Source organism: Ursus maritimus, unplaced genomic scaffold, assembly GCF_017311325.1.
Source record: "Ursus maritimus isolate PB19 unplaced genomic scaffold, ASM1731132v1 scaffold_5, whole genome shotgun sequence".
Taxonomy (NCBI): domain Eukaryota; kingdom Metazoa; phylum Chordata; class Mammalia; order Carnivora; family Ursidae; genus Ursus; species Ursus maritimus.
The window spans coordinates 26,011,857-26,029,286 of NW_024426663.1; the positions used below are offsets into that span (position 1 = coordinate 26,011,857).

Consider the following 17,430-nt stretch of genomic DNA (forward strand, 5'->3'; position numbering starts at 1 on the left):
ACTATGAGTACACAGGTTATTTGGGAGAAGAAAAATTGTTGGCTATAAATATTAACTTACTCCTCCTGATTCTTAATGAATCTGAAACCCCTTCAACTTAAGTGGGACTTGGCCATTGGAAACACCGGCAACTTAATGCCCTTTGTTTCAAGGTTACACAAAGACTTGCTATCCCTTCGCAGGTTTTAAACACATGGCAGTGACTATCCACGCTGTGCGTGAGCGCTTAGTAGTGGCCCAAGAGTGCCGGTCACACTGGGTGTGGGCCTTCCTTCCCCCTGCGTCACCCCCCCAACCACTCGCCCCAAGACCGCCGGGACCCGCCTGCATTTTACTGGTGAGAGCCCCGCTTCCCAGTCTTTTGTTCAGGGCTGGGCTGTTTGCCGCCTACCCGCACCCGCCCTTCCTCACCATCCCAGGAGTGGGGTGAGGACCGTGCGGGAAGCAGAGCCGGGAAGAGGGACCAGCAAAGGCTGTGGGAATACTCACCCCGCTCCGCTCTGCCCCTGACCCCGCCGCCCAGCCTAGCGCAGGCGGGGCAACGGGGCGGGGGGAGGGGAGACGGGGCGAGGAGCCCATCGCTCTGCCAGCTGCCGTCCAGCCAGCGGCCCCGGGGAGGGGAGTGATGAGCTCCCAGGGGCCACGGAGACGATAGCAGAGGAGCAGAGAGAACGACCAGAGAGGCCCACCAACACGGAGGCCCAGCCCTCCCTCAGCCACCGCCACCACAGCGACCGAATCAGAGCATGCGCACCTGGACCTCCCGCGCACCATGGGGCCCGGCTCGCGCGGGTGGCTGACGTTGCGGGCCGCGCGCGCAGGACCCGGGCCAGGGGGCGTGACCTTCCTGCTGCCCCGGACCAAGGAGCCGAGGCCCCGCCCCTCGCCTCACCGGCCCCAGGAACTGAACGCCGGCTGTGCGTCCACAAAGGCGGTGCATTGGGGAGGTGCTGCCGGCGAGCCGAAACCTGGGGTGGGGTGGGGGGTGCCAGCGGTTTTAACGGCCGTTGCACCCTTTCTTCCATCACATAGCCAATGTCTGGAAAATAAATGAGTGACTAATGGAGAAAGGGTTGAGCAAGAACCTTCTCCGAGGTTGGAGATCCACGCGGGCTAACATACATACACACACTGTAAAACTGTTGTAAGCACAACAATTAAGCACAAACACGACTACCTCCTATTAAAACTAAGGACCGAGGTAGAAGTTAGCAACTCGGGAATTACAATAGTACCATCTGTGGCACAAAGCTCAGGAAAAAAAAAAAAAAATCTAGCAGCAGAATAAAATGAGGGTAGGGGGGACAGTGGAATAAAGAAAAGACCACAGAAAGATGTAGGAGTAACAGGGGTGATGGAACTGAAATACTGAAAATGCAACAGCAGACATCTGAGGGAAAACTAGCATCTGCTCTTTTTAACACAACAGAATTAAATTTGTGTGAAAAGAAAAAAGTAAACACAGGCAAAGAAGTGAAAGGAAAACCTGCCTTCAAATGTACAGGCATGGTTACGATCTTGTACAGCAGTTATGTAAGATGTCACCATTGGAGAAAGCTAGGTGATCGGTACACCAGATTCTGTACTATTTTTGCAGTTTCTTGCGAGTCTATAATTATTTCAAAATAAAAATTTCTTTAAAAGGGACAGAACACTGATCAATGGTGACCAAGGAAAGGGGTTGACTGAAAAGGAGCTTGAGGAAATTTTGGGGGGTAATGGAACTGTTCTATACTTTCATTGTGTTAGTGATTACATCGTTGTTTTGTCTGCCAAAACTCATAAAAGGAATAGATTTTACTGCATGTAAAATAAAACTCAGTTTAAAAAGAGATACTGCTAGGGGTGCCTTGGTGCTCAGTTGGTTAAGTGTCTGCCTTCAGCTGAGGTTATGATCTCAGGGTCCTGGGATTGAGCCCCGCATTGCTGTCCTTGTCCTGAGGCTCCCCGCTCAGTGGGGAGTCTGCTTTTCCCTCTCCCTCTGATCCTTCTCCCAGTCTAGTGCTCTCTCTGCGTCACAAATACATAAATAAAATCTTTAAAAAAAAAAAATACTGCTAATAAGTGAATTAACTAACACATTTGAGCAACTATGGATATAAATGAATTAGATAGCTGCCAGTTAAAAGTATTCACTGACTTTTTTTTTTTTTTTTTTTGGTACAGGGCAGTGAGTTCTGAGTGAGAACTTTAGTGGATGGGTGTTTCCTTCAACTTCAGGCAGATACTCAAAAAACAAAACTTTCACATACAAAATGAAGAATGCATTGCTTGGCATTGTATTCAATAATCTAGAAACACTTTCAAGCATCAACAGTATCATGTTAACCAAAAAAGGAGGGTTTTTTTTGCACTTGAGACGTTTTTAAGTTTCATAATTCACCTGCCAAAACCAAAGAAACAAAGCGAAATAAATCAGGTAACTTCCATGTACTTCCTTTCATCATATCACTCAAGGAATAGTACTGACCTGTTTATGTGTTTACCCTACAACACTACAGAGTGCTTTAGGGCAGGGTCTGTCATCATTGCATAGCCAGCCTCTTGCAGAGTTCGTCACTAGTAATAAGCATTTGTTGAATAAAACAATGGATTAATCACAAAAAGAGAAGGAAGCTAAAATTAATTGAGAACCCACCAGAAGCCAGAAGCTTAGTTTAGTCAACCATACGATAACCACACAAGATACACATTTTATAGATATGAAAACTGAGACTAATGCTCAAACCCCCATTCCTTATTTCATTGGATTTCCGAGTTTCATTTGGACGTGTTGATCACATCTACAAAGTCTTGCTTCCCTTAGCTTCCATAAAGCCACAGTCCCCTGATTTTCCTTCTAGCTTCCTTCACCATTCCTTTACTTACCCTCCCAGGCTTCTGTTTGTCCATCACAAGTTTAATATTAACTCACAGTATCCGTTAGGTAGTATGGTCCAAAAATGGGACATAAGCCTAAAATTACATGGCAGGAGCACCTGGGTGGCTCAGTTGGTTAAGCGTTCGATTCTTGGTTTTGGCTCAGGTCATGATCTCAGGATCCTGGGATCAAGCCCAGGGTCAGGTCGAGCTCTGTGCTGAGCAGGGAGTCTGCCTGAAAAGTCTCTCCCTCTCCCCCTCCCTCCCATTCACGTGCTAGATTAGTCACTCTAGTTTTGCCAATTCTAGAAAATGATATCATACAGTACATACAGTACATATGTGTCTGACTTTTTAAACTCAGCATGTTTCTGAGATTCATTGATGGATTTATCAGTAATTAGTTACTTTTTATTGCTGATTAGTATTCGACTGTATGATTATACCACAGTTCGTATATCCATTCATCTGCGATGGACAGTTACGTTGTTTTCAGCTTCTGGCCGTTATAAATGAAGCTGCAATAAATAATCCTTCAGTATTTTTGTGGACATATATTTTCATTTCTCTTGGGTAAATACCTAGGAGTAGACATATATTTTGGGATCAGTATGGAAATGCAAGTTGTGTTCTTTGACTATAATTCTATATTGATCACATTCCTTAGCTTAGGGCTTGTCTTATTTCATAATTCTAATTTAGAGAAACTTTTGTTGCTGAACTTAAATTACTATATGTTTCATTTGATTTTTAGTAGCAGGCATATGTACTTAAAGTATATAAAGTTGGGGACTGTGGCATGACACTCATGGATTCAAGTATTTCTATGGAAATAGCAATGGAAAATCGTCATTTTTTAATGACAATCAAAATTATATAATTATCTGTTTCCTAAGAAAAGTTTTAGAAAATTTCTGAAGGTTACTGAAAATTAGTTGTAAAAGCCTTAAAAAAAAAAAAGCTTGTATTTATTTATTTGGCAGATAGAGAGAAGGAGCACAAGCAGGGGGAGCAGCAGAGAGAGGGAGAAGCAGGCTCAGCAGGGAGCCCAACCCCAGGACCCCGGTATCATGACCTGAGCCTAAGGCAGGTGCTTAACCAACTGAGCCACCCAGGTGCCCCAAAGTTGTAAAAGTCTTAATGACAGCACAGGATAATTTTAACACAGAATCTCAGCAGCAAGATGCTGTCGCTAACAATGTATAGCAACTGGACTGGAGAACTGTGCTTGTATTTTGAAGATCTTATCCTTGAGGGTCTAGTTTGTATTATGAAGGGTATAACACATTTCAGGAAATAATCCAATTTGAATCGTCTGAATGAAGGTCGGAATAGTATAGTGAATTTCAGCATTTAGTCTGTCTTTGTTTTCTAATATTCTTATTTGGACATTTTTTTCTTTCAAGCATCTTGAGGACATTTAGGAACCAAAACTTTTGTTTTAAATTTGTCAGGTGAATTCAGAGTTCTAAAAGGATCACTCTGGCGGTGATCTTGTATTACTCAAGTTTCTTGTTTTTTACCACTGAAATTGGTTGAGAGGGCCCTTTGTTCTTTTATTTTGGGGGCTATACAGAACAAAACTATGCATGTCTATAGCATATCCTTCTGGGTTATCAGATCCTACCATTGTTCATTGTCTGTAAGCAATGTTGCTGCTCTTTGTAAATTGTAGGTAATTGATAGATATATGTAACTTCTGTTCTGTCTGATAAGGATTTTAATTGACTCCCCCATTTTACCCATGGAAAAATCAGTTCTGTCCCATTTTGTCTGGTTCTCTGATCTCACATGGGTAAAATGAATTTTAACATATATTCATTTTTATATCTGTATGAAAGTCATGATTTTATCTTTCTCTAAAGATTCTATTTCAACAGAGGCCTGGCAGTTTGCACCCAAGAACCCCATAGGAATAAATTCTCACTGTAGACTTTCAGTCCCAACTCTCACTGAAATGTTCAGGACCTTCAAAGGGAAAAGCAGTCCGGAGTCTTTGGAGGCATAACAGGACAGCTGCCCAGGCAAACCAAAATCTTGACCAAGATGGTGTCGGGCCCAAGAAAACGTAAATGAGAAAGTAGATAAATAGCAAACTATCTTTGGTAAAAGAATGTGCCTCACCTTTGGACTATGTGGGGGAAAAAAGTCATATAGGATATTTGCAGCACCCTATATCCAGAATCCACTGTCTGTAAAGCAACGGGTAGAGAATAAAGAAGTAACTACAGAATCTCAAATTCTTCAGAATTTTTGGTTCAAGCTCCCTGTGCCTTCTAGGCCACAGGTTAGATTCCTTTGAACTACACAGCAAGATGTTCTTCCCTGCTAGACTTTCTACTCATCACCCAGTAAAGAAAATACCAGGAGCCTAAAGAGACAAGATCAATGTACATACATAGGGTCTGCCTTTTTGCTCACAAGAACTTGAATGTCCTGTTCAATAATGACCTGTTTCCTTTAATGTTCTATGGCTATGTTTACCGATCAGGAATTAATTCCGATTGTAGGATTCAGTTGCATATTGTTATACTGGTGTGTTATAATGATGTTTTGCATTAAGACTTGTGCAGCCTGCAGTCCTGGAAGCCTCTGTGCAATTTTAATTCACGAAGCTGCCCTAGATCCAAACCATATCAGAAGTTGCTCCCAAGGCAATGACTCTCTTTAGGCCGCCTCTTAAAATAAATGACAATAATGTGCATTTGCTCGGCCCCTTCATCTGCAGTATCTCATTAGAGAAATGGAAGGCACACTGTGGAAAGGGTACCAATTTGGCGTCAAGAAGTTATAGAGCTTCTGCTACTTACATGATGTGTAGATTTCAAGCCGTCACTTACCCTCTCAGAACCTCAGGATCCATTTATCTATAAAACAGAATTAGTAATAATCCCACCTTTCCAGGGTGTGAAAAACAAAAAGATATATATTCTCAAATTTATGAGGTTGACACATAGGGATAATAGAATAATAGGATCATTAATATAATCAATAATCTGTGTTTTCTAACATAGAAAGATGACCAGATACAAAACAATATGTTAAAGTATGACTTCACTGATGGTCCTATAGAAAAGTAATAAAAACAACTAAAAAATTAACAATGCCTATCCCTAGGTAAGGAGATTATGAATGGCTTTTCTTCTTCATACTTTTTTGGTGTTTCAGATTTAGAAGAAATAATGTATCATCAATGTGTTACTTTTCATGATAAATTTAAAGAATGCTACCTCCAATAAAAACATTAAAATTGATGTCTGTAATTTTTAGTTGGGATCAAATGATTTACAACATTAATTTTACTGAATATATATTTGACACAAAGAAAAGAATGTTACCTGGATGAAATTATATCCTGTTGTTCTGTAAAGGGAGTTACAATGGAGGCAAAGAGGTTAACTTCAAAGAGAGAAAAGCCAAAATGTGATTTCCAGCATAGGATGATAATGGGACATTCCAAATGTACAATTTCCTACCCTCTGCAACCCAGTGTTGGCCATGGAGAACGTCCCTTCATTATTCAATCTTCCTCAAATTAAGGGGCTGATAGTATAAATATATAGGCAGAGATTGTAGAAGGATATAAACAGGCATCCTTATTGTATATATACTCAAGACATGTTAAGAGGCATATTATGGAACATGAATAATGACAGGAGGAAAGAGGACAAATGTCAAATGTCAAATGAAATAGGCTACAGTTGAGTAGTGCTGCTACATCTTTGATGTAATATTTGACTGCTTTGTAATATGATGCTTTTAATTATTAATGCTGTTTGGTGTGTTTGATAAAGGGGAGGTGAAGTTTATTGCCATACAGACTTGTCTTTGATATTGGGTTTTTTTTTTTAAGATTTTATTTTTAACAAATCTCTACACCCAAAGGGGCTTGAACTTACAGCCCCAAGATCAAGAGTCACCCCCCCCCCACCAACTGAGCCAGCCAGGTGCCCCTGATACTGGTTCTTAATACACACAACATACACCCTACTTGTAATAGTCAGATGTTCAGGCTCGTCAGAAATGCTATTTCACTTAGCTGATTGGTCATGATGGCCTCATGAGGATGGTCTTGTAGGGTGATGGAACAGCCATTGGGTGAAGTACAGAACTTTAAAAGACCAGTGAAGAATTGCAATGCCTTCCTAAACGCTTATGAATTCCACTAGTCTCAATAAAGCTGTTTAGTCAGAGGTCACTGACTTATGTGACACTTGGCCTAGAGATTCCACCAATCCGAAGCTGCCTATGGCTCTAACCAGGCTGTATAATGCTGAAGGACAACTGCTTGGAATAAGAACATCAACCCATTTGATATGAAAACACTCTGCATGTGAGCTATACCCTTGCCACATTTAATAAATGTCTTTGCTAAGCATTGTACGAGTGTGTGATATCTTCATCTTTCAGAAATCTAACTAAACAATCTGGATTGATATATCCAAAAGGTGATATTTGGTAGGCACTTTGGTGTATAAATTCAGAGTTCATGAAAGAGGTCAGGCTGAAAAATACATATAGTGAAGCTATATCCCATACCTACTTAACTTATATTAACTCTACTCTACGTGCTTGCCAAAACAACCAACCAACCAACAACAACAACAAAAACCCGCACATTTTTCTTATAACATAGACCCTAAATGTAAGCCAACAACTTCATCTGGTGTTCAACTCAAGAAACAACCTTCTGTTCCAATAGCAGAGGAAAACTGGCTGTGTATGATTTCTTGACTGATAGTATACACACTCAAAACATGTACACAGGATTTTAAAGATTTTTCAAATGCAATTTTAACTCTATTTTTGCCTTTCACACTGACTTTAGATCCTAACCCCTGTGGAAAAAGTCACTTCCCTGTATTTGGGTGTCACTGATACTCAGGTGACAGTTACAGCTAGGGAGACAGGAAAGGCCAGATAATTAGAAACACCAAGAAGACAGTTCCCAAAGAGTAGTTAACAAGATTAAAAATAAAGCAAAGAAATCAAGGTATCCCATTGATGGGATTTGGAAATTAAGAAAACACCAATGACTTAGCAAGAGCAGTTTTGATATTATGGTGGGGGTCTAAGTCCGTTTCGGATGGATTACAAAATGGATGGGTCTTTAAAAATAACAAATAAGGGAAGCAAAGAAGTGAAGACCTCAAGCTTTTCTATGAAGGAAAGCAAACAATGGGGTGGCAGGTACCAGAGAATCAAGGGATGGTAATTTGGTATTTCACTTTTTAAGTGAGTGTGACTTGATCCAGTGTATCGGTCAAGCACGAGAACTAAAAGGAAAGGGGGAGATAACTGAGGAACCACAGCCCCCAAGGAAAAAGGAAGCACTTGAGTCCCAAGTACTAATTTGCACTACCTGGGAAGAAGACAAAGGAGAAAGATGTAGTGACAGGAGTGAAAACAGATGTCTTTTTATTTGGGAGAGAAGGAATGCAGAGGGAGTAGGACTTGAGGAAAGTTCATTTCTGATAGCTTCTTCATTCTCTGTGAAATGGAAAGTTAGAAGAGCCATTTCCGAAAGTGAAGAGAGGGCTTTAAAAAAACATGTAAAATTTTGTAATTGTCTTTAAAGGAAATAAGAGAAGTTGAAAAGGAGTACATAGCATTTGAGAGTCTAAGACTGGATTCCCATATTTGCAAAGGTACTACTTCCTACGCTTTGTGTTAATTTTTTCAGTACCATTCATCCTGCTTAGGTGAAGAAGTATAAAGAGTAGATGAGTGAAGAAGAACTGAAGGGGTAGAATAAATCAATGAATGTTGCTACTAGAGGAGAAGTAGAAATGAGATCCATGGAATCCGATCAGGATGATAAAAAAAAAAAAAAGAAAAGGACGCTAAGAGGGCATCAATGGAGTTGGAAAAAGCAGAGAAATCAGGGGACTGTGATTACCATGATGTCATTAAGAGAGTAGGCTTGTAAAAACAAGAGATGACTGATGGAATAGGAGGGTATATTTGGAGAAGAGATTGATGTGTGAGCTTTCAGCTGTATGGATTAGTGAGTTCTGGGTAAGGACAAGGCCCATGAGTTCAATACAATATGGACTGCTGAAACAGAATGTACATGAAGCCATAAGCATTGAATAGACCACAGAACTGAGACCATCATAGCCAGTGGATCATTCATGAAGGTCTTGAAATTTCTGCAGGAGTTGGGTTAGGGAGAAAGATAGTGAGCCTGGTATTGTTATAGGATTTCTTTTCCTTTAGTTCCTGCCACTCTTGGTCATACTGCTTCGCAGAATGAAGAGGTAGACCAGACGAAGAGTGGTGGGCATCAAAGCAAAGTTTATTGAGAGTACAAAGCTCCTGAAGAGGGAGGGGACCCAAAAGGGTTGCCCCCAGAGTTTCTAAGTCCAAGAGTTTTTATGGGTTTGTTTTAATCTGATTAACCATCCCTGTGCCTGTCATCCAATCAGGTTTTTGTCATCTATCTATCACGTGGGAAAGCGTGGAGGGCTCCTTCCAGGGTGGTGTAAAATCATTTTAGGGTTGGGTTTCCTCTTGGGGCGGGGCCCCTTGTCCCTGCCTGCCTTTCTTCCGACTATCCTTCATTATCCAAAAATCGAGATGAATGTGGAAAATTAAGAAAAAGATGGTGATGAGGAGCATAAGAAATGGTACAGATCGGTTGGTATAGAACCAACTCAAGAAAAATTTTGACAGGTAAGTCAAATGATCTGGATTTGGCACTTTGGAGCTAGGAGAATGCAGCAATACTTCCAGGCTGTGAGGAAAGGAGTCAGGCTAAAGTAAAGTAGAGGCTTCACGGAGACCTGTGTTTCAAATAGGTGCGTGTATTAGTCAGGGTTCTCCAGAGAAACAGAACTTATAGGATATACATAGATATGTAAAAGAGAATCATTGTGAGGGACTGACTCACAGGATATGAAGGTTGAGAAGTCCCATGATCTACTACCTGCCAGCCAGAGGCTCAGGAAGCCAGTGGTGTAATTCTAGTTCAAATTCGAAGTCTGAGAACCAGGACAGCCAGTGGTGTTAGTCCCTGTCTGAGTCCAAAGGCCCAAGAACTGGGGACTGATGACCAAGAAGATGAATGTCCCAACTCAAGCAGAGAGAGCACATTTGCCCTTCTTTTACCATTTTGTTCTATTCAGGACCTCAACATCAATGGGTTGTATTATGCCCACCCACACTGATGAGGGTGATCTTCTTTACCCAGCCTATGGATTCAAATGCTCATCTTTTCTAGAAGCACCCTCACAGACCCACCCAGAAGTAATCTTTAGCAGCTCTCGGGGCATCTCTTAGATCAATCAAGCTGACAAAATTAACCATCACTGTAGGTCTACATTCATATTGGCTCTCTGTGGAAAATGGAAACTGTTAAGCCTATTAACGGTCATCCATTCTTTTCACAAACTTACAGAGAATCTAGCATATGCCAGGCACTGTGCTAGGCACTAGACATACAAAAACAAGACAGGCAGTGCCCCTGCCTTAATGGAGTTTGTAGAGTTTTTAATCAGTAAGACCCCAGACAAATATGCAGAAAAACTTTTCAGCCTGAGCATGTTATGAGGCTCTGTAGATCTGGCTGTGGGAGGAAGGTTAAAGGCAAAATCAAACAAAGCTTTCTCAAGAAAAAAGATACGTAACACAATTGGCAGGAATTGATATTGATAATATTGATAAACCTGCCCGTGTCTTTGAAAAAGTCACTGATAGAGCTGTTTACTACAGAGCAAACTCTAGTTTACTGTATCTTTAGGGGTTATTTACATTACAACAAGGCACAGAATCAACTGATATGGAAATCAGTTAAGAATGCTTTAATAGCAAAACAACCACAGAACTGTATAATGTTATTCTAAAACATAATACCTAAGCACCACATGAAAGCTAAATTTAAATGTTTTATGCATGCAAGATGGAACATTTCTTAGATGCTTTTAGAAACACTATTATAGATTGCTATTCTGAGTACAAAATGACAAGAGCTGTGAGAAGAACTACACATGAATTATAGGTAAATAATATGTGACTTATATGTAAATTACATGTAAGATAATTATTCCTTTGACACTTGGCAAGCTTTACCGAATAGGAGTATTTCAATTACAATCAGCAAATTTCAGAGAGAAGCATTCAACCATTTTAGATCCACTTTGAATAAGTTTTCCTACATCACCAAATCTACAAATACAGTCAATATATGAATAATTTTCGATAAAAAGCCCAATAGTGTCTGGAAGATAAAAAGTAAACTAACAATGTCAAGTGATCAGAGATAAGACTTTCCATAAGTAAATGTAATAAAATTGATAAGATATAAAACTTAAAACAAAAAAAAATCATCAAAATCTTTAAAAATAGCTAACTTGCGCCATGGAACGGAGGAGAGGATAAAAAGGGAGGAGAGGATAAAAAATACCCATATTCCTAGAGTACAAAATGTGCAAGCCTCAAATCCTGAAGCCAACAGCTCTCTTTAGCCTTCTCAGCACACCCTCACAACCTGAGGCTTGAGCATAAGCTTTTAGGGCCCAGTAAAGCCTTTGGGAGGCTTGCCATCTCAGGTTTCACTGTGGATAAGGCTCAGTGAACAAATACCAGACTGAAACACAAGCTGACCTTCCCTTAGGAGGAGGGATTTGGCTTAGGATGGGTTTAGGGATTTCAATCCTGTGTTTGCTTTCTCAACCTCCACACGATCATGCCCAAGGCCCCCTACCTTTCTGCTGCACTACAAATCTTTCATTCATTTCACTTGTTTCCTAGAACACACACATTCCAGAAAATGTTCATTAATATTTCATAAAATAACATGCTTCTGTCCTCCGTTAAGTAAAATCAGGGACATAGTCACACAGAAAATATGCTTGGGCAACATATAAAACATGAGAGCCACTTGGTCATTCAACAACCACTTATTCAGTAAGCACAAAGCGCTTTGAACAAAGCAGTATAAAGATGAAGTTCTTGGTCACAAGCAATAGAAACTGACTGGCTAATTTTAGCAGGAAAGGAATTTATTGGCAGAATATCAAGTAGCTCATAGAATCAACAGGAAGACTGAAGAACCAGGCTGGGGGGAAAGAAACAGGCAGAAACTAAGGACAATCAGACAGTAAGAACCACAAGGTCATATCCAGCTTCAGTTAAGATACTTTCGCTAACTGCATCATAAGTAGATACTGCTAGACATTGTGCCCAAAACACTGGCCACTGGGAACGTATTTCAACTATCTCTGCCCATTTGCATGATTCAGTTCAGATTCAAATTCCCAAATTTGATTGGCCAAACCCAGGTTTCATGATCATACTCTCTCTGCTAGCATTGGGAAGAGGGGATATCTGGCTAACTGGGCTTTTAGAGAGGGAGTTAAGAGTGCTAGTTCTTACCAAGACCCACACAGTGGGGAACTGTCCTGAAATACAAAGAGAGTCTGGATGCTCAATAGCCAAAGGAATTGTTAAATATGCACCTCAATCCACAACTTTAACCATTCGATATGTACTTTGTCCCCCGTACTTTCCCAAAGAGATGCTCTGGCCATCACTGCTATAATTGTCAGAATGCCATATTTTTTTAAGGGAGGTAGGGATGATCCACCAGATAATATTTTCATTATTGCCTTCCTTTACCCTTAAACTAATTTATTCTCTGTAGAGACAACTACAGATCCTGATTTTGAGGTAATATTAAAGTACATCTTCTGTAGAAGCATCACTGCTGGGGGTAGAGGATTATAAAAAGTTCATGTTCCTAGCAGTGAAAAGATCAGTTTTTAAAAGTGCATTTTTTCCCAGGATACCTGGGTGGTGCAGTCGGTTAAACATCCAACTTTTGGTTTAGGCTCAGGTCATGATCTCAGGGTTGTGAGATCGAGCCCAGAGTCAGGCTCAATGCTCTATGCAGAGTCTGCTTGAGATTCTCTCCCTCCGCTCATACTCTCACTCTCTCTAATATAAAATAAATCTGTTTTTAAAAGTGCATTTTTTAAGGTGTTGATCAACAGTGGAAAGACAAACTTCAATCTCACAATAAAAAGAGTACAAAAGGGTACTGGTACTAGCACTGTGTTAGAATTGCAAAGACGAGAGAGTACGTCCCCTCCAATAGCTTAGAGTATAGCAGGGTGACAGACATTTGAATAGACCTTTGGAATGTAAGGTGAGAAGTACTGTAGCAGAACTATATGCAGAATTTGATGGAAGAATGTAGGAATGACCCTAATCTCAAATGTGGGGGACAGAGTGGTGAGGGTGGCAGGGAAGACTCCCCGGAGGATGTGAGGACATGACAACCTGAGCTATCTCCTGAAGGATGAGTAGGAGTTAGCTTCTATCTTGTGAGCATATTTTATAATCAGGAGCAATAAATCACTCAGACAGCAGTTATGTTGCATTTTTATTGAGAGCACTTCCAATAGTGCCCTTTATTTCACCTATCATAATACTTATCATGCTGTATTGTAAGCACCTGTGCTCCTGTCTCTCCACCAACCTTAAATCTCTGCGGCGATAGGGACCACGTCAGTCCTGGTTCTAGCTGTATTCTTGGGATCCAGCACAGTACCTGGCGCAGGGTGACAAATACATGTTTGATAAAGGGAGAACAACTCCAACACATTTTACACAGAGAAATAATTGCTAGAGAAACACTCTTGACAACTAGTTAAGATACTGTTAAGCTTTAGAGGCAGCTTGAGTATAGATTACTTCTGGTAGGTACTTATGACAGTGAGTCATTAATCTAGGATTATATCTTCGATCTGCTCTAAAAGATTCAAAGATTCAACTACTGCTTGCTAAATAAAAATGCAAAAGAGATTAAGAGTAATGCTGTTCATCTTTTTTACATAAAAAAGAAGGGTTAACTTCCAAACTCTTTATTTTCCCATTAAATTAAATGACTTCTTTAAAAAACAAACAAAAAGCAACCCAGATCTTTAAAGGGAAGTGGTACTACATGCTGCAACGTAATAGGAAGGAGAAGTATAAAGGTAATCTAATATCTCTCTTTAGCTGGAGACGCAGGAAACTTAAGGTTGAGGGTTAATGTTTTCTGATGCATGAAAACTTACTGTGGTCACACAGAAAACAACATCCCACTCTATCAAAAAACATTGGCGTTTGCAATAAATTGAATCCCAAATAGATGATACCAACAGTTCTCACATAGGGTACACCAGAATTACCCAGATTATTAAAACACAGATTACTGGGCACCACCCCCCAGAGTTTCTGATTCAGTAAAGACAGAATGAGGCCAAGAATCTGTAAAAATATGATCATATTAAAGATATTAAAAATCCAAATCATAATTTAGGTTTGAGAAAACTATAAAAAAGAAGAGGTTGATTCAAAAAACAGTATTTCAAGAAGTGAGAATACTCATTCTGATTTTTAACAATGATGGCTTAAGAGACAATTAGTAAACCAGAAGAAAGATATGAAACAATTACAAAGAATGCAGCTACTATAGAAATAGAAAATGTGAGAAGTTAAGAGCAGGGGGCAATCCATTTTGTTCTGCCTGGGACTTTCTTGGTTGAAAATCCCACAGCCTCGGAAACCCCTCAGTCATAAGCAAACTGGGTGACTGGCCACCCTAGTTATCAGACATAAAGAATAGAATGAGAAGGACCAAACAGAGGAATTTCAAGACAAAAAAATAATAAGAATAGAAAGAGGAAGTATTTTAAAAAGAAGGCAAATGTGAATTTTCTAGAATTGATGAATATGAATTCTAAGAATCACAAATGAGAATCTTAAGATCCAGGGATCACAAATACCAAGAAAGAAAAATAAAAACAGATATACCCAGACACATCATAGCAAAATTTCAGAACATATAAGATGAAGAGTAGGTATTCAGAGTTACCATAGAGAGAAAACAGATTACCTACAATGAGATAAAATGTAGACTGGCAGGACATAATAATATTATACAGAAGTCCATTTAATAATAAATTTAAAGGCCTGAGATGCAATAACTTGCCACCAAGAATTCTATACCCAGCTAAAAAGTAAGTTAAGACAACACCTACACTCCCACCCCATGAAAGGCTCTTCTCACACTCACTGTCATAAAGGGAGGCTTAGGGGTGCCTGTTTGGCTCAGCTGGTAGAGCATGTGACTCTTGATCTCAGAGTCATGAGTTCAAGCTCCACATTAGGCATAGAGCTTACTTAAAAAAAAGAAGAGAAGAGAAGAGAAGAGAAGAGAAGAGAAGAGAAGAGAAGAGAAGAGGAGAAGAGAAGAGAAAAGAAAAGAATAAATAAATAAATAAATAAATAAATAAATAAATAAATAAATAAATAAATGGAGGCCGAGCCTCACAGTGTATTCTGCCACACCCCGGACTAAGCTTGCCTCTTCACCAGACAGTAAGAGACTGGGGGCACATGTACCTGCTGACAGCCCGTGCCAAATACTGTTCATGGTGTTCACCTCGAGCCTCTTTGTACAACATAGGGAAATTCACACTTGATCTTAGCCAAAAGTCCCAGAAGCAGTTGTATAACACAGGGAAATCCGAAGTAACCAAAACTGAAAAAAAAGCTGAAACCAGCATGCTATGGAAATCACCACCAGCTAATCTGAGAGATTTGTCCATAAACGGAACGTAAAGCCCACAATTAATGGTAAAGGAGGAGACAGGAGAGGATACATTGAAACCATGGAATGGAGAGTCAGGATTGAGGCCTTTACAAACATTAGCCAAGATCTTGGAAAGGCTACAGTGGGAGGATGAGAGAGAGACAGAGAGGGAGAGGGAGAGGGAGAGAAAATCTCTGTTGGAAAAAAGAACCATTAAAGGAAAGCTGTCTCTCACAGTCCCCATCATGAGGAGAGGGGGGAAAAATTTACCTGGCGAATTCACAAGCACAAACCTGCCCGTACTGGGTTTGGTATGCACATTAATTTGTGTGGTCTAGGAAAGTTTGTTCCAAATGCTTCTGGCTCAGTAATGCCCCAAGGCATCCGGCAGAAGCCAAGGCAATTCCTCACTAGAAAAATGCGCCTTCAGTTTGGGTTTTGCCGTACTCAGTTCCACCACAAAAAATATAAATGTGTCCGTGTGTGTATGTGTGTGTGTGTATTATTGATGTAAGTTAATAGCTCTTCTGATGCGTATTATGTAACTTTGTTATTCAAGCAGCTCAATATATCATTAGTGCTAAAATTGAACTCCTTTTAGAATTCAATAGTTGCCAGCTTATTTGCTCAGGTATACATTCCTGAAACCTCCTGCTCCACATTTTATAAAGGCATTATATGATGTTGAATGAACTCCCTCATTTGTGACAATCAATGTTTGACATTCTGAAAGTTTAAGTCATTTGATCTACAGTTAGATTTTAATAAAATTATACAACTCCCTGGATCTTTAATTATATACTTACCAAGCCATATATAGCCAATCCTTCTAAAAGGCTTCTTTTATTCAAAATAATAACCTTCTCTTTAGTGTTTCCTCAACAACTACTAGCCTCTAATAAAAGTTCTCATGATTGTTGGGGTTTTTGTAAAAAAGTATATTCTGATATCCCTTTTAATACCTGGCATAATATGAATTATGTGATGAATTATTTAATGTCTATGTGATTAGAGAAAGAGAAGGGAGGCAGAATTCAGGGTATGGATGCAAGTAGTGAGAGGGTGTTGATCTGAGTGTTAAGCATTAGGTCAGCTGCTGAAACTTTTTGGAACTGTAAACTGAATGTCCCAGGCCTCGCATATATGCCTTGAGGGCACCATCAACTTTTATAACTGTGGGACCTCGGTGCCTTGCTAATACCTTGCTCTACCTGAAGTCCTTCTGGTAGCCCCTGGGGTTGTTTCCAGTACTTTCAAGAGCCTGTGCTCTCCTACTCTTACATCCAATCTCCTCCTGTGCAACCACCATGTCTACAGACTCCTGTGGGCCCCACAGCTCCACGGGGATGCTTCCTCTGCTCCTTAGGAAAAAGGTGACTTGCCTAGAGTGCTGTCTCCTTCAGCAAAGCCTTCAAGGTGTCACAGTAACACCTTCAACCCTCCCTACATTGGAGCCAAGCTCCTTACATGCCTTTAGCTGTGGAAATGGGGAGAACGATCATGCCACAGGGCTTAGTCCTGGTCTCTGGGCAGGTCTGGATGATCAGATGTCACCTTTTCCCCTCCGACTCATTGCTGCTTTGGTCCCTGGCTCCAAACACACAAAAAGCTCCTCTACTCTCCACTCCAATCACTTGATAAATTGATGCACGCACGCCAGTTTAGGCTCAACTGGGATATCTAGCTATAAAACATTTTCTTATTCATTCAAAAAACATCTGTGGAGTACCTATTATGTGCAGGGTGCTATGCTAGAAGCTGCGGCAGACACAGAGAGGAATGAGAGGCAGCTACTTGGGCATGAGACTGACATGTTTCCACCCAAAACAGATGAGCAAGGAACCCAGTTGTAGTATCCTCTCTTAAAGAATCGCATCCACCCTAACATCATCCATACCACATTCTGAACTTGACATTTAAAAATCTGACTTAGGACAATGGGAGTCTAAGCCAAATTAAGGAAAGCCTACATTGCTCCCAAAAGGTAATGA

At 40.4% G+C, this 17,430-nt stretch overlaps 1 protein-coding gene across 1 annotated transcript in view; it reads right to left on the reverse strand.

Annotated features, from left to right (window-relative positions):
• ATG10 (autophagy related 10) overlaps positions 1–13,706 on the reverse strand; it is a 241,794-nt gene extending 228,088 nt beyond the window's left edge. The window contains 1 exon segment of the mRNA XM_008711050.2: positions 13,340–13,706. Coding sequence (XP_008709272.2) covers positions 13,340–13,465 — 126 coding nt within the window. The 5' untranslated portion in view covers positions 13,466–13,706.
• Between the last annotated feature and the right edge of the window lie 3,724 nt (positions 13,707–17,430).